The 23934-nt window shown below is 36.0% G+C and overlaps 1 protein-coding gene across 15 annotated transcripts in view; it reads right to left on the bottom strand.

Moving 5' to 3' along the window:
- DCDC1 (doublecortin domain containing 1) overlaps positions 1 to 23934 on the bottom strand; it is a 514242-nt gene that overhangs the window by 248806 nt on the left and 241502 nt on the right. For 13 of the 15 annotated variants that reach the window (XM_054524533.1, XM_054524542.1, XM_054524537.1 and 10 more), the window contains 4 exons: positions 13624 to 13725; positions 10112 to 10275; positions 6977 to 7102; positions 5511 to 5616 (listed from right to left, as the gene is read on the bottom strand). In XM_054524533.1, coding sequence (XP_054380508.1) covers positions 5511 to 5616; positions 6977 to 7102; positions 10112 to 10275; positions 13624 to 13725 — 498 coding nt within the window. Of the gene's footprint in view, positions 1 to 5508; positions 5617 to 6976; positions 7103 to 10111; positions 10276 to 13623; positions 13726 to 23934 lie in introns of those variants that run through there. The other 2 variants (XR_008511168.1, XR_008511169.1) reach the window with 2 other exon arrangements.

Here is a 23934-nt window from a genome sequence, read left to right as displayed (position 1 = left end):
CAAGTGATTCTACATAGAACAGACACAGCAAGGCCCACTAACGCAGCTTTATTTTGTGTTATTAAAAAAAAAAAAATTCCTGCCAAGTCTGGTGTTCTGATACGCTTAAAACTGACAATGGCCATTACATTTTTCTTCTGTGACTTCACTTTTTAAATTAATTTGATAGCTTAGCTTTAGACCAAACGAGGTGGGAAGTTAAGAACTATGAAAGTTGGGATTTAAGAAAAAAAAGTGCTCTGACAATCCACAACATAATATGCCATATGTATATATGTGTGTGTGTGTGTGTGTGCACCCATGTACACACATGCATGCGCATATGTGTATTAGAACATTTAGATTGAGACTGGTATCTAAATGCATACTATCATATATGTCATTAAAAACATTTTTAAGTCTTATTGAGAATCAAAACAATTCTCTTTTTTTCTTTTAAATACTTATACACATAGGTCCTTTAAGTGACCATTATAATTTTGCTTGTCTGAATAAACTGTGCTGATGTAGAAGCAGTCAATGATAAAGCAATGCATACACATGCTGGGCCAGTTAAAACTTGTTTAATTATTTTTCCCAAATAGCTAATGAAGGTGGAGTAGCCTTCAATATTCTTGTGCAAATTCAAAATAAGAAAAGAACCACTTATGATCTTCTCTTGCACATTTACCAAGAAACAGAACACAAGACAATGAAATGTTTCTTGAAAGAAGTTCATAGAGCACAACCCTCATTTGAACAAATTGTTTATTCTATTGCAAAGAAATTTTACATGATGTTCACTTTTGATAATGCATTTAGGGTCAATTTGAATAATTTTACACATAAGTCAAAATCACAGCTAATTAAAGAAGATGTTATACAATCTCTTTCCTCATGTAATTTCTGTTCTCTCTTATTGTTTCTATGCTCTAACTTTATAGCTGACCAGTCCACCCACTTTTAAGGCCAACAAATGGAAAGAGCTGAGAGTAGAAAATATCAGCAAGGCAAAATTATGCAGTCAAACAAGGCAAAATATCTAAGATCTAATTGGTCTGAAAATAAGAGGAGGACTTGGGCTTTTAAGTCAAGTCCTGTGTCCTATGCTAATGGCAATCCATTCAAAATTTTAATTAGAATTTTGTATTTGCTTCAGTATATAAATAACTTATACAAAATATCATTTTTCAATGACTTGCTCTCCAAAGAAATAGAACAGCAAAGAGTTGTTTGTAGTTTTCCAGCCTCCTTTATGACAAAAAGAATAATGCCAGAATAACAGAGTACTTCAGTAATTATGAATGCATTCTACTAGCATCCATAACTACTGAATTTACAAGCCAAATTGTAACCAGTATACCATAATTCCAAAATTATAACTTGATGTTTTTCTTGCCGTTTCCATACAGAAAGTTGTCACTAATGTCCTATTGATGTCTGTGAAGCCATGTGCTGAAAGGCTAGAATTAAAATAAGTTTCCTTTTGATTCTGGCAGAATATATGACCTGCCGAACACTGGAGTCCATTTTTCTGCTAATATTTTCCCATAACCAGGCATTCCTAAAGCTATTCTCCTCATGAAATATCTCATTTGATATTAACTACCATGAAGTTTAAATTTCATCCATTTCATGGAAACATCTAGTTTGATTGCCCTTAAACTGAGTCAATCTAAAAATGTTGCCAATTTAAGTAACAATAGAGAGACGTTGAAAAATGTATTCACCAAATTGTCAATGTGTAGTAGATTCCAAATCTGTTTTTGAAATGGATAAAAGAGCAACAGGTTGTAATTGTCAGGGTTATATCTGACTCCAACATTACAAATGGGGATTATATGTTCCAAATTTTTCTCTGTAGGAAAGGTTCTACTTGTCAATAAGAAATTTAAAAGAACAGTCAGGGGCTGGGCACTGATATCTCTATCTCAAGCCAATTTTAAAACATATGCATCAAGAATATCGGCTTTTGCCTCCCTTCTCTCAACCCCTGTTGTAATCCTCTTAGTGTGTTCTTTACCCCAATGAGCAGCAAGATTCTACAATAAAATGCCCTATAGATATCCATCACCTCTGCCCGAATACATCTTTCAAAGTGTTCCTTTTCAGGTTATTAAATTACTATTCCCAATGCACTGATCACCACTCTGTAAATAATTGGAGACATTTTTCTGAAAGGATTTTAAAGGCTTCACAGCTATGGAAGAGCTGTTTGTCTTTGAAAGCTTCTCTTTACTAGTCAATTTATCAAATTTTTGCTTTCTTACAGTACTATTTTTGTTGAACTAAAATTTCTAAAAACTAAAAATGCCATAGCATATAAACATTTACTTATGATGAGTGTTTTCTCATTTTCACTAAATCATTAGAACCATTTAATAATGATAAAATAACTGTGGACTGTTATTCTCTCATTTTTCAACATTTTAGAAAATAGATTTATCTTGTTAGAGTTAACCCACTTTGACATAAAAGCAAAGAGAAAAGCCTCCTTTGAGGTCCTTTTCTCTGATATCTCTTTGCTATCCAATTGTTCTTTAGGTTTGAGTTGGTCTCTGTTGAATTAGTTAATCGACTAGTAAATTCAAGTCCACTTACTGAACATCTAGATATTGCAGCAGAGACAGGGATGATCAGGATACCCTTTGCCTTTAAGAAATTTTCAATCTAGCAGGGAGGATAAGACAAGGACCTCCTGAGTTATCTTCCTAATATGAAGATCAGATTACATCTTGCCTCTGTTCAAATATTTTCAACATCTCCTTGCTTTCTACAGAAAAACCAGAATTCCCTAATTTGAATTAAGACCCTTCATGATCTGATCCTAACATCCCCAACAGAGCCTACCATTCTCCCCCATCTACGCTGATGTAGCCTGAAATATGCTCAAACTTGGAGTCTAGTTGATTTTGAGCCATGCAAGAAGTTGTAAGAGGAACAGCATCTAGTTCAACGTCATTGTAAATGGCACAGAAGGGAAACATCATATCTGGTTTGGAAATGGGGTTGGGGTACAGAAAGATTTCATGAAGCAGTCAGAAATCAGATAGGGCTAGAATGATGGGCAGGTTTTTTTTTTTTTTTTTTTTTGAGACAGAGTCTCGCTTGGTTGCCAGGCTGGAGTGCAGTGGCACAATCTTGGCTCACTACAACCTCCGCTTCCTGGGTTCAAGCAATTCTCCTGCCTCAGCCTCCCAAGTAGCTGGGACCACAGGCATGCACCACCACATGCAGCTAATTTTTGTATTTTCAGTAGAGATGGGGTTTCACCATGTTAGCCAGGATGGCCTCAATCTCCTGACCTCCTGATCCGCCTGCCTCGGCCTCCCAAAGTTCTTGGATTACAGGCGTGAGCCACTGCACCCGGCTGATGGTCAGGATTTTAATAGCCTTTATTGAATATGCCAAACTCTGTGCTAGGATACGGCGCAAGGGTGACAGAGAAGGCTGGGTGTGGTGACAAAGAAAGGTGGAATTCTAGTCAAAGAGGTCCACACGGGCATAACAACAGAAATCATGGAGTGCTTTCAGAAATAAAACAAGTAACAATCTGGCTTGGCTAACACACAAGGACCATATTCGAGAATATTCAGCCTTGAAAGCTAAGTTATGGCTAAACAAGCAAACAAAAAAATCCATTCATCAAATATGTATTGTGCATTTGCCCTACATTCAAGACTTTGCGTTAGTGCTTAGGAACACAAAGACGAGTAAGACAATGCCTGTGCCCAAAGAATCCTCAGTTTAGTGGAGGAAAAACACAAAAGCAAATACCTATACCAAAACACAAACTCAACAACAATTTTCAAAGGAAGATAATGAGTCCTGAGAATACAAAATAAAGCTTAATTCTTTCCAGAGTATCTGAGAAGGCTTTATGGAAGAATAAGTTGAGTAAAGCCTTAAGAAGCAAGTAATGGTAATGGTTGGGTGTATATCCCAGGCAAAGAACAATACAAGCCATGGCACAAGTATACGAAAGTGGAATGCATGTTCTGGTGCACAGTTGATTAGCCTGACTGTAATGTAGGGTATACAGAGCAAGAGGAGAAAATTGGAAAGCTAAGTTGAGAGTGGAGGTAGATTAGAGGAGAATCATGGGGATCAATGAAGTCCAGATGAAAATTTGGAACCTCAAAAGGCAACAGCCAGGCATACATGTGTTTTGAGCAGGAAAATAATGCTACAGCAAAAACCTAATGAGGAATACCAACAGGATCAGATCTACAGTAAATAAATCCAAATGTCAGATGAAGGCAAAATACAAAATACATTAATGAGTACATCATTCTAGTTACTTTAATCTTCTAAATTTTCTCAAAACCAGGCAGAAGTAGAAATATTTGATTCTATTTTTATAATTACACTATTTAAATCCATAAGCTCTTTGAAATAATCAATTTTTTCAGTTTAAATTTTGACATAATTGAGAAACTGAATGGATGGCATAAAGAAATTTAAAAAGAGCAGGTTGGGGCAATGTGTCTCTTGCATTGACTCTTGGAAATACAGGGCCCAGTTGATAGGAAGTACTACTTTCTTTGGACTGCTCTGTCTCTGTGAGTGACTTTTGATTTTGATTTCATGTGTTCAAATATTAAAGCTTACACTGCTAAAATGAGCAACTGTACACAGCATTTGCCAGCTAAGAAAAACAAAATAAGTATTCCTTCTTTGGAGATAGATTTAAAACGCCTTTCATAATTGAGCTGGAGGGAAAAAAAACATCTTTACTGGAAGGATAAATTTCTAAGTGTAAATTGATATGGACCTTCAGGATTGGGTTGCCATGAGTTAGGTTTCCTAAAGAAATTGTGTTCCTTAGATGCATTGACCTGTAGAGCAAATAGATCAGATTCTAAACTATAGAGACAGCAGCGATCTTAAAGACTTCCTTAAATAACTCCAACTTATTATTATAGCTATTAACAGTACAAAGAAAATATGCCAAACAATAGGGCTTAAATAACATAAATCAGGTATAAGTTTTTCAAGTAGGAGTTATATATATTGTTTTCCATTTTGAAGTGCCTGGTTAATTAACAGGAAGTAAAGAATAACACCTGCCCCAACATTTGTAAAAATAATTTATAGTTTAAAAAACTGTAATATAATTTACAGTTTAAAAAAAACTGTCACAGTCCGGCCACGGTGGCTCATGCCTGTAATCACAGCAATTTGGGAGGCCAAGGTGGACGGATCACTTGAAGTCAGGAGTTCGAGACCAGCCTGGCCAACATGGCAAAACCCCATCTCTACAAAAAGTACAAAAATTAGCCAGGCATGGCGGCACGTGCCTGTAGTCCCAGCTACCTGGAAGGCTGAGGCAGGAGAATCGCTTGAACCCAGGAGGCGGAGGTTGCAGTGAGCCAAGATCACGCCACTGCATTCCACCCTGGGTGACAGAGTAAGACTCCATCTCAGAAAAAAAAAAAAAAAAAAAAAACTGTCACAAATATTCATTATATATTGGCTGAGTGTCCAATGCATAAAGTGCACCTTTTAAAGTACAATAACTAAAATCTGACCTTGTTCTGTAGAAAATGGTTCTCCAAGTCCACCTTTTCAAACTGGTCAGGTATCTGTTGACTGGTACAGTTGAAATTAATTGGAAATCCCTCACAAACTTCCCAACTAAGAAAAGTAAAATATGTAATTATTTTTATTAGACTAATATGCATTTAATTACAATACCCTTTACTCTTTAATTATAATACTCTTTATTCTTTATGTATACTCCATTACTAATAATTTATATATCAAATCTTGCCTAGAAAATACCAGCAGTCATTGGGGAATAAAGCTGTTATTTAAACAACTATCAATGAGTATGTCCCTCTAGACATATTTAGCAATAGATTGTCAATGGCTGGACTGAGTGATCTCATCAGACTGCTTTTTGTTCTCTGTATATGCCTTCTACTTCAGCATTTTCAACTGTTTATTAAAAAGAGCCACAATTTGTTAAATTATAAGGTTGTTAAAGCTAGGTGGGACCTTACAGATATATTACCTAATCCAAAATAGTATCAGGATCTGCTGCAGTGTCCAATACGGTAGTCACTAGCTACCTATTCCTATTTAAATTTAAATTAATTTACTTGAACAAAATTTAAAATTCAGTTTTGCATTCACACTAGTCACATTTCAAATGCTCAATAGTCACAAAGTGTGTGTCTGTCATCACAGAAAGTTTTATCGGATGGCACTAAATAGTGGTTAAGCACTCAGGTACTTAAGACAAATGATCTGGGTTAGAATCCTGGCTCTACCATGTACCAGCTGTGTGACTTTGGACAAATTACTTCTCTCTTTGTGCCTTGGTTTCTGTCTCTGAGAAATGGAGTAAGAGTAGAGTAACATGGAATAATAGGAGTAACATAATTGTTGTGAGAATTAAATCGATCCTTACCCAATTAATTTGTAACTGTGCCTGGCCTATGGTCAACACTCAGTAAAAGCCAGTTTGTATTATTTGCAGATAAGAAACCAACACCAATCTGCTCCTGGACAATCACAAGCAGAGACGAAGCAAAATGCCTCCTTAGATCTTCCAACTCCTACTCTTCACTGCCCCAAGTCCCCAGAACGTTGCTTTTGTTTTAAATGTATCATCATCAGATAAGAAGTTTAAATGTGAACACTCATACACAGAACATATTTTATATTTTAATGATTCCATTATAAATGATTAATTTAGAAATAACCACTAAAAACAGCTCTTATGTTTCAAACAAAATTGTTGTTTCTGCAAAGCAGAAACTATACTTTGCTCATGGCCCCATATGGTTTTCTAAAACTAAGGAAAGTTAACAAGTCTTTTAGGCACTACCTCATTATACCATTAAATAAGTCAATAAAAGAAACAATTGCTTATTTAAGACAACTGAAAGAGCATCTTTTAGTGTTTCGAATCTCTTACTCTGAAAAATCTTGAATTAAGTGATTTGGATTACTTTAACCAGATCTTTAACAAGATTACTTGTTAATTTACTTGCCACATCCAGGTAGCAGAACAGCATTAGGATCCAAAAAGGTCTTATATGCAACCATGATGTCACCTCTGGCAAATGCACTCACTCGGTCAAAGGTCAAACCCAAAGCAAGATTTAGTGGAGATCTGAAAAACGGAAAAAACATCAAAACTATCTTCAAAATTAGACATACACTGAAATTTGAGCACAAATACACATTATCATTGTCTAATAAAATTCAGAAATAAGTGAGTTTCCTATTATATAGCACTATTGCTGGTATTCTATATTAACACCTGAAATGTATACTTCAGTTTATTTAGCTGATCTATTATGCCAAAATAGTTTCAACATATGTAATTTTAAAAATAATAATTGCAACAATTAAAGCCAAGTATTTAGTTGAGAAAAACAATCGTCATTCACATAATGTTCACTTTCCATGTATAACAGTAATCCAACACATCTATAGTAATCTTGGAAGCTGATGATTAAATGAATTCTTAATATTTGGCCACAAACAACTATTTTTGTGAGCTCACTAAATGCCATGCTGATTTGATTTTCATATTACATATTGTTAGGCACACTGTTTTAAGTGAATTTGGAAATGAAAATCAAAAACAGATTTTAAATGAAAACAACGGCCACTATTGTACACTATGAGCCATTTTTCTCTAAATTGCTTAAGACTTGCTATTTATCTCTAGAATTAAAAATCAACGACATCACCTGTGTAGTCTTGTTGACAAAAATATTTAAACTGAATCTAATCATGAGAAAACACTCAGACAAACCCATAATATGGGACATTCTACAAGAAAAATGACTGGACTCTTGAAAAATAAATTAATGTCATGAAAAACAAAACAAAAGATTAAAAGAATATTCTAGATTAAAGACAACTAAAGAAAATAACTAATATAATACAAGGAAATGTATTTGGATACTGGATTACAAAGAGCTCTAAAGCATATTTTGGTTAACTTGAATATAGAGTGTATATTAGAGGATATTACATTACTGTTGACTGTGTTAGATATTATAATGTGGTGACACATAACTCTTCTTCATTTACGTGACCTGAAGCATTTAGGAGTGAAATTTTAATGTCTGGAATTGCTTTCAAGCCGTTCAAGAGGGACAGATGGGAGATATATAACAGGTAAAACAAATGTGGCAAACTCTTTAAATTGGTGAATCTATGTGAAAGATATACAGGAGCTCATTGTACTATTTTTTCAAGTTTCCTTAGATTCAAATTTTTTCAAAATAAAAACTTGAAGGAAAAATAAAATATTCAAAATAGAAGCGGACATTGGCAAAAATCATCTTTTACAAATGAGTAGCTTGATCCCTTCAAATCAACATAAATTAGACTCAGTAGAATTACTTACTGAAAATGAAAACGATTTACTTAGTACGTATTGCACGTTTTCTCAACATATTTCAAACTAGACAGCAATAACTTTTTAGACATACACATTTTAAACATTCCTATGGTAGCAAAATGCTGTAATGGTTTCCTGGTGCTTTATGTTGGATTGGAAACCAAAAAAATACATTAAACTGTTAAAATCACAATGAAATACAAATAAATATATGCACTAGTAAATTTCTCCTACTACAATTCTCAGCTGATTTTTAGAATATCTCAGATTTTTGGCATTTTACCAGTTATTCCACAAATATGATCCAATTACCCAAAAACAAATGTTTAATATTATTAAAATGCTGTATTATACCAAACATCACTAAAAATATCAAAATTAGTGCGTCATTACTTTCACTTTGACAATAATATTAAAAAGAAATAATAATGACATATTTTATTAAAGCCTATCCTTGTAATAGGAAGGGCTTACTAGATTACTCAAGAATTCTTGCCACTTTAAAATTCATCAGTTTTTATCATTGTAAAAACAATTCTACTTACAATGTAATTAAATTATATTTTGAAATTTATCTATGGACAAAAACTTACCATTTCTTAGAGATTTTTTAATTCTCTAAATTACACAGCCTAAGAAATCATCAAGCATTTTAATTTTACTGGGACAGATGAAATAAAATTTTGTAACATGCGACCCACAACTTATTCTAGCAACATCTTCCAAAACCTTGATGGATTTCTGAGTACATTTGTTTCAGTATTTGAAATTTTAACTATTTGAATATATAGCAAATCCAACAGCCCTTGCTTTGCTAAGATTTAGGTTTATTTATGCTATTTTCATTATAGTTAATATATGTCAGTTATACTCTATATGAAAAATTATTTTCCCTTATTCTGTTCTACAGATAATAAGCTAAAAAAAATTTAAAAATAGAGAAGTGTGTTTAAGTTTCCTGACAAGCAGTTTCAGAGTTCATCTGGATGTGTTCTGTCAAAATATGCATAAATTTTCTAGATATTGAACACAACAGCCCAGCTCGTCAGTGCCTATATACTGCAGCCTTTTTCTTTCTTCAGAAACACAGATAATTTTATGCAGGAATTTACCAATCTACAAAAATTTACACAATGCTCAGCAATAACCAGTAATTATTGTGGGATAATGTAAGGTGCTTTTGAGGAATATAACTTTGATACGATAGGGCTTACAAGCTTTACCAATTTATCTTTAGCTGTCCTGTCATTGGTGCTTAAAAGGTTAAGACTTTATTTGTGAAAACATAGAGAGATAGTGGGGAATCATGTTGTCTACAGCTTCATAAATCTTGCTTAAGATCCTTTTCAATTACCATCCATTTCTCCTTTAAAAAGGGACAAAAAAAATAGAGGAGTGGAAGCAGGTCAGGGCAGTGTGCGACAATGACAGTGTGATGGGCTTGGGCCCCCCGTGGCGTTTCCATCTGCTATCATTAAGGTGACTACTCAGACATGAACAAATCCCTCTTGCTGTGCTGACAGGCAGACTTCAAGAACTATGACAAGGCATTAAGACAGAAAGTCACAGAGAGAGAGACAGAGAGAGAGAAAGAGATGTCATATTCCACAAACAATACTGCCTTGCAAAAACACCTCTGAAATTTTATTGGAATTCAAAATAAAAAATGTTTCATAAAGGGTGCTACTTGACTTCTCAAATCCGCTTTCAAATTAGCTCTCCCCTGGAAAGATTGAGGACAGAAAACAAACCCCTTGCTCCTACCTGTATGGTCTACCATAAGAGACCCAAATTTTTTGCTCATTCTTCAGCGAAAGTGGATTCTTAATTTCTTGGCCATTCTCATCAAAAAGCCGCATTGAAGAAAAATTGAGGCCTGGTGGGTTGATGGAAGAACCTTGAAGCCTTTGATGAATCTTGAGAAGTAACTGGTTGGGTGTTAGGGGGGCAGAGGGGATAGAGGAGAATAAATAATCTAAAATGGGAACATCTGTAATGAACTGTCTCTACTCTGTAACAAATGAAGTCCAAACAAATGATAATTAAATTCATATAGAATGTTAAAAGAAGTGTGAAATGACGGCAATGTTTAGCTCAGTGTAAAGTAACAAAATGAGCATGGGCTTTTAACCAGCAGGGGGTGCCACAGGCTTGTGATTGAGCTCTGACCCTTTGGCACGGGGACTGAAAGCAGATGTGACAGTCTTACAGAAAGAGCATTTAGCTTCTACACACGGTAACGGTCCTCTTTGATAAGGGTTACGCTTTTCTTGTCTGAGCTACACATTTTGTTAGGGGCCTTCCAGACCACGTTCAAGTTTTACAATCACCAATCTCCCTGTCCCCAGCAAATCTCAGGTAACTAGTAGTAGGACAATTGCCAAAATTAAAATGACTTTTAGCCTAAGTTGGTTCACTTAGAAAGATCTCTCCCTAGAAGCATTTTAATTATGAACCCTGAAATAGCTTGTGGACATCTTCAATAATGAATGTTTTTAAGTTGTAAGAAAGACATCATTGAAGTGTGAAGTATGAAAAGCTGTCATTTAATATTTAAAATAATAGCATTATCAGTGTTTGCTTCTATCTTGCATTTAAAGATTTCTTTAAAGATAAAAAAATTTCTATCTTGCATTTAAAGTCTAAATATCAAGATATTTCTAATTTAGGGCATATTTCAAATATAAAGTAAATCTAACAGAACTGTGCTGCATATGGTATTTGAAAAGACATTTTTCATTATCCTCTGTCACCTTTGTTTAAGTGTTTCGGCCTTTGCTCTTCCTTGCTCTGCACTCCACCCTATCCATCACTCTTCCCCCAGCCTTCTGTCACAGGGTTCCTTTTCATCTCTCCCTTGTCAGTTCTTGTGTCTCTCGGTTTCTTGTTACCCTGTAATCCCTGCAGGGATGTAGATATAGCTGTGGTCTTTTCTGGCCTAACTGCAGTTCATGGTCCTTTTTTTTCTTTTCTTTTTTGCTCCTCTATTAATCCCCATCGAGGGTATATTGAGAAGTGCTAAATGCTGAGGCTTAGAGGAAAGAAGGGAAAGTCACAGGTCTTCCATGTATCTCAGGTGTCTCACGATTGGCTGTAAACTCCTGACTGAGCAAATATTTCCTTTGACCAGAAACTACATGTATAGGACCTAAGTATTAGGCTTTGTCCTAATTAGAGATACGTAATAGTATCTCCAACTTAGTGTTTTCATTAGCTGAAGATTTTTAGTCTTGAGCATTGGAAAGGCATTAATACTTCTCATCCAGCATAGCCAATTCCTTTGAATTAAAAATGATCACTACTCTCCTCTTTAGGTGTATAAGAGGCAAAGGTGTTAGAACAGTAAAAATCTATATTGCCTTGGTTATTTTTCCATGGAAATGGCAAACATATTTTGAAATCCATAGATTGTATTTCTAAAGCCCTACATTTATTTTTGTGTGGTTTCAGCCCTTGAGCTTATTTTTGTTGCTTTGCTATTATTTCAGAAAACATGTTATGCTGATCATTTTTTAAATCACAGAGATTCTGCTTTACAGACATCACGTTTTTATAAAAAGGAATGATACAAAAGATTTAAGGCCTGATCCAGGAAGGAAATGTGTGTACAAAGAAGAGGGATGCGAGGTAGACATGTGATGTGAGCACCTGACCACTTAACCAAATTCACTTTCACAGGAGTTGCATTGCAATCTCTGTTTTCTCAAGTTGGTGACAGACTGCATTTTAGGTGTTCAGAGATGAGCATTTAACAGTCTACAGGAGGTAAGGGCCTCTGTGCCCTTCATCTTTAGGTCATTGGTTAGGGCTTTGTTGTGGCAACCAAAAAATGGTGATAATCTTCACCCATTTACCTTTAAAGCTATCATCACCAGGCCTTTGTAGGATAAGAATTTGTTCAAGAACCTGAAAAGAGTGTGAAACATCTTAGGCTAGTGATTGAGACACGTGTCCACACAAGGGAGCAGTTGTCCTTGGGTGGTGTCACAAGGGCTCTCTCAAATAACTTTATAATGCCCCTAATGAATGTTTTCGCCCCAGATATATTGCATACAGAAGCACAGCACAGCTCAATTTCAGTGTGCTATAAGTCAATACAAAAAGTTTCTATAGAATAATATCTTCCTTTTTTTTTTTTTTTTTTTTTTTTTTTGAGACAGGGTCTCACTCTGTCACCCAGGCTGGATTGCAGTGGTGTGATCTCAGCTAAATGCAACCTCAGCATCCTAGGCTCAAGTGATCCCCCCAACTCAGCCCCCGAGTAACTGGGACTACAGGCACATGCCACCATGCCAGGCTAATTTTTTTATTTTTTGTAAAGGCAGGGTTTTGCCATGTTGCCCAAGCTGGTAAAATATTCTAATGTAAAAAGCCGGGGAGACAGGTGAAAAGTCCTACGAAGGCCTTTGTGTCATGGTGATTTGTATAATCAGGTATGTTATGGTAAAAAGAAACCAGCCAAGGCTCTGGATCCTTCTCTCTCTAATCAAAGTAGCTTTTCTTCCTCTCTTCCAGGTCCAGCTAATGATCCAATGAGAGCATCCCAATTCATATACAACTTTTTTGATTGGCTGTAAAAGCCAGGTAATGGATACCACCAGGAGAGGTAAGTCTGAGGGTGCTGAACTGAAGGGAGAAAAAGGGAGCAAGTTACTGAACAAAGGCAAGGCAAGAGAGTCCAAAACACTGGTGTGCGCTCGGGTGCATAACCCCAATTTGTAAACAACAGGCTGTTCAGTGTCCTTTTATGCAAGACAAAGACCCAAAATAAAGACCCTGAACATGTTGGTTCTGCCTGAGAAACATCCCAATTGTCTGGAAAACAGAAAAAGGTAAGAGTGCCTAAGATGTAAGCAAAACTAGCTGGACTTGCTCACAACGAGCAGGGGAGAAGACCAAGGCTGCATGTAATTACTCAGAATCTAGGGTTTAGAAATACCCTAGATCCACGGCATACCCTCCACTGAATATATCACTTTTTTTTTACTGTAAACAAGAGGGAAATCCTGATGTATCAAAACCAGGGGCAAGCATAGACAGATTCCAAATATAAGCATGAAAAAGGTTAAGAAACTGTTAGGTATGGAGTTCAGGAGTTAACACTATACTAACGCTGAAAGCCTAAGAAATTCAGAAGTAAATCTTTGCGATATCAGTCTTTACAGATCAACAAACCATTGATCTTCTGCAAGCAATTTTAAGATGTAATTGTCTAAATTAGTTGCAAGTAACTTGCAAGACACTTAAAGTCATAAGTAAACTGTCAGTAAACTCACTCTTTCCATCATATGGTCAGTTTGAATTGGGCTATCAGATCCCAAATCTTTTTTACTGATACCAACAGAGATCTCTCCAGTGTTTTTACCATTTTCAAATACCTGAAAAATAAACATATTCAAAAATAAAAATAAATACATGCACACATACATACATATATTCATACACACTTAGATAAATTTAGGCAGTCATCCTTTTTCATGGTACCGTGTCAACTGAAAACTGTGCACATGGGAATTGTGCAAAGCAAGGACCGACTGTATAAACACATGTGAGTAAGTAATTGCAATGGAATCAGCAGCACTAAAAGAAAAGAAAGGCTCCTACTTCTCCTTTTGGTTTCAGTGTCTAATTTGACTGGCATACCCTACAATCTTACAATAGAAGAAAATGTGGACATTAAAGGAGGAATCACTGACCACAGTGGATGCCTAAATGAAGCAAGTGTCAAAAAAGAAAAAAGTCAATAGCAACCTAACTAGCTCATTTTGTTCTTCATAAAGCCACAAATAATGTGAGGAATATTTATACTTTGGTTCATACTTAAATATATCAGCGTTCAGCTAATCTTTTGGCACACTAAAAGGAAATTTAACCTGACAGATTTATTGCATAACAGTATGATGAAAGTCATCCATTTTAAGTGCACATATCCAACAAGTTGTTGAGAACAGAGATAAAATTCATAACATTGCATTATGTAACACTCACTGGGGAAAAATAAATGCTAGCAAACATTCTGGTCAAAAGGATATGAATAAACCAGTCCCGACAGGATGGCTTCACTAGAGTGAACACCACCCCTCCAACCACACGGAGGATCCATGTGGGGTGTGCCATTCACCAGGCAAGAAAGGAAGCAGCTGAGAGAGGGGCCTGATGAATAATTTAAATCCCTGCTTTTTATTTTTTTTCTCAAAAGTTCTTTTCTTCCCTCTCTGATATGCCTATCACATCAGCAGAGCCATTTTATTTATTTCTAGTGTTATTTCCAGAAAAGATAATTTGGGAGAATATTTATTTAAAAATGAAAAAAAAGCTACCTTTTTTATATTTTTTGAGAAAGTTTTTGAAATGTATTTAATTGTCTCAACCTGGTTTTAGAAATAATGTGTTTCAATAACACTTCCTCAGCCTTTAGTCATAAAAAAAGAAAAATAAAAAGAGTAGTAATGTCAAAAATTGTAGGTTTCATTCCAGTCAGTAACGTTCATTGAGCTACTGATAGTCCAGTCGAGACCCTACAGCTTTCAGCCTTGGTGCACTAAGGATTATTTTTAAGTAATAATCCTGAGTAAAGATACAATTCTGAGTAAAAAAAATCTCTCTACTTTTCCAAGGAACCTTGTAAACCCAACTTTCGCCTGCAAACCTATGGAAAATAATGTGGGAAAAGACTCTTACTGTCCCCATAATCTCTTCAGGGCTCAACTTAGGAACAAAACTCTTAAGCAACAGAGAAATTTAGCAATGAAGGTCACAATTCTAGGTGGCATGTATTCTACAAGGTTAGTGTTGACAAAAGCTCAGTTTGGAGAACTTATTGATGTTCCTTTGTCGAGACTTGCTAGACATGGAGTCAGAGTGCAGCAAATTATATTCTAGAAAATAGCAGTGCCAAGTGCTAACTGCTAACCTGAGAAAGCAGAGAGGTCTTGGTCAACACCTAATACCTTCATTAGCTCACTACTTTCTTCACTGCTGATAATAAGGCTTCCCTTCTACGTCCAGAAAAGTGTTCTCAAAAATAAAAATAAAAATTGGCTATGACCTCCACAAATCCTACAAGGGCATAAAAAAAAGAGATGTTTTAGTGGTTATATAAAAGTTTAGATGCTTAAGTGAAGGGAGGCTGCCCTCCACTAGTCATACATATAATGTGTTTTCACTGTGTGTCCAAAAACCTAAAAATTCTCCAAACTGAAATCTTATAAGATTCCATTTTCCTTAAAGCTCAGCTCTAGTTTTTAAGCTCTATATTAATATGCCTATTTTTAAAATGCAATATATATACCAAAATATATTTATTTACTTATTCCTCCTTTGCCTGAGGAATATTTTTATTTCCAATATCCAATGTTTAAACAAAGATAGCTCTCTAAAGAGAGAGTTTCTATGACTGACTTAGATACAGGAAAATTAAAAGTAGTCTACCTTTATTTTCCTCCTGTCCAATTCTTGGCTTAAGAAAAATCAGCTGCTGTATTGGCTTCCCAGTGGCTCTCTGCATGGCCTCACCTCCCTGTAGCTCTAAAATTAAATTCTCGCCCTTGGAGTGGGATGATGCAGAAAGCCAGCTGAGGCTAGCCTTGGGTCCCAAGGAATAAGGTCATAGAACCTTAATATGATAATGATGCAGATCCTGTTGAAAAACATAGCAGCTAACAACTACTGAAGAAACATGTAGAAATAGGAATAAGTTACTTCTATGCCCTTAGCAACACAAAGTACAGAGTTTCAAGAGAGTGTTTTTTATGCACCACAGTCTTTTTACTTTCCTTCATGTCAATATTGACTTTTCTTAAGCTAAACTAAATTAGATTAACACGGAAGTTTCATTGTAATGTCAATTCATTCACTCAACAAATATTTACTGAGTGCCTACTATGTGCCAAGCACTGTTCAGGAACTTAAAAAGCATCAGTGAACTAAGATTCCTGCTCTCAATGTGTTTACCCTGTGCTGGACTAGAGGGAGGGGCCGACAATAAGCAATAAGCAGAACACAACAAATGAGTAACTCATACAGCATATTCAGGGTACACCTGGATCTTGTGAGACCTGAAGTTTATATAATTTGGTGGGTCTTCTTTAACAAAAACAATGCAAAACTACAAATGCAAAACTAGTTATGAAATACTCAGAATAAGAAAACAACTTACACAGATTAAAAAAGCTGACACGTAGCAAAAACATTAAAAATTCAGGAAAAGTCAAAAAATATTTTCATTAAATATCCAAAGCACATTTTTTACTGCATTGTGTTTGATCACCTCTTCATATAGTAATTCTGTAACATTTTCTTTTTTTGTTTTTTTTTTTTTTTTTACTTTAAGTTCTAGGGTACATGTGCACAACATGCATGTTTGTTACATATGTATACATGTGCCATGTTGGTGTGCTGCACCCATTAACTAGTCATTTACATTAGGTATATCTCCTAATGCTATCCCTCCCCCCTCCCCCCACCCAACGACAGGCCCCGGTGTGTGGTGTTCCCCACCCTGTGTCCAAGTGTTCTCATCGTTCAATTCCCACCTATGAGTGAGAACATGCGGTGTTTGGTTTTTTGTCCTTGCAATAGTTTGCTCAGAATGATGGTTTCCAGCTTCATCCATGTCCCTACAAAGGACATGAACTCATCATTTTTTTGTGGCTGCATAGTATTCCATGGTGTACATGTACCACATTTTCTTAATCCAGTCTATCATTGATGGACATTTGGGCAGGGCATAACCCCATCATCTGTAACATTTTCTATAGAGAGAATCGAAAGATAATCTGGCCTTATTTCTAGCATGGTTAATAAAAAAAAATTATTCTTGATTAGAAGTTTCTTTTGGCATCATAATTTCATTGGTCATTTCATTAAAAGTTTTAGGATTGATGCCACATTTTGGAAAACCTCAATCAGATTTCTTTAAAATATGAGCTGTAAAATGCGGAAAAATATTCTACCAATTAATTGGCTCTGTTAATTTCACACCATGTTTCTCTTCCACCACCCACCCACATACTTTTGGTGCCAGGTACTCTAGTGCACCAATCAGCAAACAGTACACCATAAGGTCAACAGGCAGTAGCTATCTTCCCGGAAGCTCTTTCCATACCAAAATGGCTAGTACTAACTGAGCTATATAGAGAAGTGACTGCAAAACACTAACTAGATTCCACTACACCCAACTCAATGTATCCCTAATTCAATTTCTCCTTAGCCATACCTTAAAAATGTGTGCAGTCATTTCAAAATCACGTGGTATAAGAGAGGGTATGAAAGAGAAGAAATTGAAGTGGAAAGAGACAACAGGGTTAACCAATTATACTTAAAATACATTACATTTGCAAATTTTACAGGAATTATGCAGGGAAGGGGCCCTAAAGCTTAAGTTTCATTAGCGTCATGGTAAATGCACCCTGTGTAGGTTAGAAGGTGGTGCTATGTAAAGGAGAAAAAATACATCGGGGCAGGGGATACAGGACTGGGATCAAGGAGTATGATGGATGTGCTGGTCATCATATGAAATGGGTGACCTGGATAAGCCTCAAAGAGGGAATACATTTGAGCAAAGATTTAGAGGTAAAAGAGTTAGCCCAACAGACAACAGGGAGAAGAGTACTGCACGCAGAGAGAGCTGCCAGAGCAATGAAGCAAGACAGGAATGTGTCCAGTATGTTCCAGGAACTGTAAGGAAGCTACTGTGACTGAAGCAGAATGATGCAGAGAGAAAATAAATAAGAAATCAGAGAGGTAAGGGGTAGAGAATGAAATGGGGAATCATTACCGGGTTTGGAATAATGTGGTAAAAGGATCTGACTTATTAACACATTTTTTAAAAGGATCATTATGGCTGCTGCCTTGGAGTAGACTGTAGGAGGCAAAGGCAATCCGAAGCCAAGGTTGACAGTGGCTCAAACCAGAGTATTAGCAACTGACATGCTGAGAAATGGGCAGTTTCTGTTGTTCTGTCAGAGTTATGCTATTTGCTTCTTTGTTTATTAGCAGGACTGGGAAATAAAATTTGTAGGTAGGTCAATATTTCAGAAACATTATGTTTGCATTTATGGATGTAAATAAATCAATGTAAATATAACTGCTCATGGAGAATATTTGTGAAGGCATAAAAATGTCAACGAAGTACTAAAAACATTTTATTGACAGTGAAGATTTTAGAGGCAGTGACTTAAACTATATAGGGAAACTTAAACTATATAGGGAAAGCTGACCTGAATGGGCAGTTATGAGCCAATGTGGTTCTTTGATGAGCTTGCCTGTAATCACTTATGACATCTATTTAAAGACTTGTGCAAGGCCTAGTTCAGTACTATTATCTAGCCTTTAATGCTATAAGTCTGGTTAAGAACTAGCTGTGGGGGAACAGCAGGTTCCCAAACTCTCCATAACCACTGGGCAGACCACCCAGGAAGCTCTTCTGTGCGTGAGCAGAAGGCCAAACACCTAAGCTTCAAAATGTTTCAGGATGCAATGCTGTCAAGAGGCAATAATAGAAAAATGACACTGCAGTGTGTTGCCAAAGTTGGTTGGCTGTACTGTAACAGGATTTATTACTAGAGGTCTGCTGAAGGAAAGGAATATAAAATAGCCACACAAAACTATCTGGCATATTTCAGGTGAACATAATTAAACACACAATGAACATACAGGTTAACTTACATGTTGTCTTGGACTGGGGACCCCTGAAACTGACCCTGAGACGAAGATTTGCCTGCAGGAAGTTTACTGGGAACTCTCTCAGGACCAACGTTGGTGAGGGAATGAGCAAAACAATGGGCAGATGGGCAAAGCAAGTGCCTCTGGTGGGAGCTCTAGAACTGGGAAGGCACTTAAGGTTGTTCAGAATTAAGAAAAGGGAGACATGCCTTTGTATCTGTGTACCAACCAAATGTTGGATGCAGGCTGTCCCGAGGGTGGGAGCCTAATCTTGGGAGAAGCAGCTCCTTTACACTGAGGGCAATTATCTAAGAAGGATATAGCTGTGGCAGTGGGGGGGATGGGTATCTCAGTCCTGAGGGGGAATCTGGGCAGTGTGGCACAGCACCCACTCCACACACACTATAGGTCAGAGTGCAGGACACACTGTCACCTACATGAACTCAATACTCAAAACAACTGGATTTTACAGGTGACTCTCAGAAAGACTGAGTGACTTCACCAAGGTATATCTACTCATAAGGGGCAGGGAAATCTTTAGAAATCAAGTCCAATGACATTTTTAACTAAGATATCAAAATTTACTCCTATATCTAATATTAGAAGCTCTAATATATGAAAATTGAAATGAAAAATTTTAAAGGCATAGAAAAATATTATATAGTTGAGTTTTTACCTAAATCAAAGAACACAAAAATTAAAGTGAAATATTTTTCTTATGTAAGAAGCTAACTAGCCATGAAAAAAAAAATATTTATCCAACCAGAATTCAAAGTCACTTTCAAATACAGAAAATCACTTCTAACTCAATTAACATTATATGTACACTAAATAAAATACATGCACTAGTTTTTCCATTTTTATAGACTTGCAGGATGGTTTTTAGAATATCCATATTTTTGATATTTTCTCAAATATATGATATAGTATAAATCAAACAGTAAACTTGTCTAATTTTAACATTCAAAGTGATAATGACAAACCAAATATTAAAATTATGGGATTCTGGCAACAAAAATTTAATTAAAAATTCATATATTTATGCTATATACTATATAAGAAAAAGTGTTTTAATGCCTAATACATATGTCTTTAAATATTATTTAACAAGTAAGGAGCCACTAAATTTTGTCCCAGGAAATGAAAATGCACTTAAGTGAAAACAAATTACATCAATCTAAATGGTAACTGGACCAACAATCAAATTTTTTTTAAGCCCAGAAAAGGCATACCAAAGAAAATAACTTTTTGGAAAGAGATATTTTAAAATTCCATTGTAAGGTACAGCAGAGCTCACCATTTCGAAGTATGTAAAGTAGGTGGCTGCCTATGGGGTAGGATTTTAGGAGTGAGCCCAAAGACTCTAACCTCAAAATATCTCTCCCACCAACTTGCCAGTACTTGAAATTTCAGTTAGAGATTCACTCTTTTGTCACAATTAAAATGCTACAGCTGCATGAGGGGAAATTATATTCAGCCTCATTGGTTATTGATCCTCTAAGGCTGTGATATTCAATCTCAGCTTCCTGGTACCCCTCAGAGGCCTAGGGTAGGGCTGGGATTAGGGGGTTGGGTGACAGTGGTTTCACATGGGGAATCAGATCTGATGAGTGACTATGTGGAAGCAGCCACTATCCTGGCTTCAAACAGGGTAGATCCTACTTTTATCTATTTTACATAGTAGATTCCAAGAAAGAATTTTGATTTCAGAAAAAAAAAAAATTCTAAACTACTATCTTAGTTCAAAACAAAGTATGGCATGTCTCTTTCCTAAGAGCAAGTTTTGAACAAAGGGTGGTATTAAGAGCCTGGGTTATCTGCCAGCCCTGATGGAGGGCTGGAGCAGAGGAAGGGCCAAAGGACACTCCTGTAAAATGGCCCTCATCAGCTTCTCAGTGATTTTGGGAGTGGGCCCACATTCCTTCCTTGTAAGTATCTAAACTCACTTTCCATTGTTTTCTTATAGTATTTTTTTAAATACTCTTACCCCATTTTTCTATGACTATTGACAACATTTCCAAAATAAGGCATATGTTTCTGCAAAAAAAAAAAAAAAAATCAATTTGTATCCAATTGCAATTCCAAGTTCAATATATGAAAATGTTCAAAACTTTCCAGAAGACAGTGGCAAAGGAAATTTGCCTGCGTGTCGTGTCCTCAGCCAAGTAATTTCACTAAGCCCTTTATAAATGAGAATATCTCAAGAAGAATTGCAACAAGGATTTCACTTTGTCTAAATCAACTTAATCCCTAAAATTATATTTAATTGGGATTAAAATATCAGGCATGTGGGTCCTGTCAGTAGCTGAGTATGATGTATTTTGTAAAAAGAGCTTGGTAAATAAAGGTTTTTGGAGTTTCCTGGCACCAATATATTTATTTTTATAGAAAGTCAGTGTTTTTTTTATGAGAAAAACATAGTCATGTGCCCCTCAAATTTTATTTTACTAGGAGAAATGAACATTGTAGGATTAAATATAAACTAAATCATCAAACCTTCCCCAAATTATCAGCCTTATAGATCATATTCTTACCATTGGAAAGAGTGTATGTTTTTACTGCCATTCAGTTTCATTTCTTTATATCAAATATGCTTGTAAACATAATTTTCCCCTAAAGTGAACGAGTATCCTGAGAAACTAAAAGCTGTACAAAAGCTTACTATCTGTAATAAAACATTTATATTTTAAGAAGTAATCCATTTTTTTCTTCATAAAACACAATCAAAACTAGGTAGAATCTTAAGTAGGTGTAAATTCATCACCCCATTTTCACTTACGAGAAAATCTGCATTCATTTATGTTCAAATGAAGAATTTATGCTCGATAACGTTCATGGTGAGTCAGACTAACATAGATGTCAGTGGGTAATCCAGGGGACGGGAACATATGTAGGAAAGGAATCTCAGCAACTTGAGCATATCAAACACTCTGTGAAAAAGCTAATTGAGAGGTAAAAACAAATTAACTGCTATGGAGAAGGACAATCTCCCTGAGAGAGAGTGTGTGCCTGCAACAGTAAGGTTCAGTGGTTGCATTTAGTCCGAATAACTGCTGGGACAGTAATACAGCTCTGGCCTGTGGACTTTCCCCGCTGACTGCCCACCTGGCAATTCTCCGGGCACCTTCTAGGATGTCATGCCTGCACAGGGAAAGCCTGTCTCATTACAACAGGCACTGCATGGGAGCTAATGCCCAGACCAATTGCCCTTCCCTGATTTTGATACAGACACAGTTTTTCTCTTCAGCAGATCTTGAAAAGGAAGACTGTATCTTCCTACAGAGATTTACACCTGACTGCAGATGCCTGTCAGAAAATAACCTAGTATGAATATACTGGCATTTCCCCCCCAAAATCCACAAGGAGGAGGAGGAGGGGGGCAATGAGGACGGGAGGAAGAAAAGGTGGTGGCAAGATGGAAAAGAGCGCTGCAAAGAAGAGTCCAGAGATTTCAGCACCTGCCGCTAATTAGCTATCACATGAGATGTGTAAAGGCTTCGTAGGATCTCAGTTTCTTTACCTTTAAAATGGGCAGTCCAATATTTGCCTACTATCGTAAAACCTACATATGAAAATTGATCATCTTCATTACATTTTGCCCAACCTTTAGTGAATGTTCTCAAAATCACAATAACCTTGAATATTCCAATTTTGCTACTCTCACCACAATTGCTTTTCAAATGAATGCAAAGTTGGCATGTTTTACTACTTGTACCTAGGCCATATCCTAAATTTGTTTCCCATTGTTTACTCAAATAACTTAGGTGACATAACAGAGCATCCTAGGGGTTATAAATACATGTTTAGGAAAAGTGGTTAAATAAGAACGATACGGATCAAGGAATGTACAATGGAAATAACATAATATGCACATAAAACAGTGAAAACACCAACCAAAAAAAAATCTTGTCACACTTTCATGTGCAACTGACCTCAGTTATCATTTAATTGTTCCATAGAGTCCTAAATATTAAAATAAGCTTTCTATTAATACAAATGAATGACTGGAAACTTTAAACTTTTTTAAAAACAATCACAAAATAGAAGGCAAATCTCAACTTCTTTCATGGTGCTTTTGTGCCATTCAAAGAATAAATTTAAGTATTCAACGCACAGGAAAGTCACATGTTTTCTGTTACCAACCAAATTAGCCCATTTTCAAAATATAAAGAGGCCTGGGAACTTAAAATAATGGAATCGTAGTAAAAAGGTAAGAAGATGAACAGATTGGTTTTGCTAATCTGTTCATTGTGTTGTCATACTGTTTCTAATTGTATGAAAATAATCGTGGCCTTGGGTCAAAAAGGTGTTCTATGCTTCCCTGCATCTTCCCACAGTTCCTAGCACAATGTCTTCTGGACAAGGGTATTTGATAATATGTGGATTTACTGGACTATTCATTTAAAATCTTCTTCCTTTCTGTCATTGGCAGAATAAAAATGGTTAGATGCATACAACCTGGATGATGAACTAGATGCTGGATGAAGACATCCTTTAAAAAAGAAATCTATGAATTATCCCTTTAACAAAGCTTAAATTTACTTACAATAGAAGAGAACACTATAACTAAACAATATAAAAATAGCCTAAAAATGTCTCCAAATCAGAGTGCTATGAATCTTGTTATTATCCAGGTTACTAAATTCCACCATATTTCTCTTGCTCATGGTCAGAGTGGATTTAAGTGAAGTTAATGAAGATTAGAGACATTCTAGGTCCTAAGAGTTCTGGAAGTTGTCATAAAATACTTCTGTGTAAGTATTTCTGATAAGCTGCCTAAAAAAGACCCAGAAGAAAGAGCCTGAATTGCCAACACTCCGTTGATTTGTTGCGATTTACTTTCTCGTTCTAAACAAATATTCACTTTCAGACCTAATTTCAAAGAGAGCTCCCCGCCCCAAGCTGGCTCCCAAACTTGACAA

This window comes from Pongo abelii, chromosome 9 (assembly GCF_028885655.2).
Source record: "Pongo abelii isolate AG06213 chromosome 9, NHGRI_mPonAbe1-v2.0_pri, whole genome shotgun sequence".
NCBI classification, from domain to species: Eukaryota; Metazoa; Chordata; class Mammalia; order Primates; family Hominidae; genus Pongo; species Pongo abelii.
Note: the sequence above shows the minus strand (reverse complement) of the source record. Positions and strands in the feature narration are given on the sequence as shown.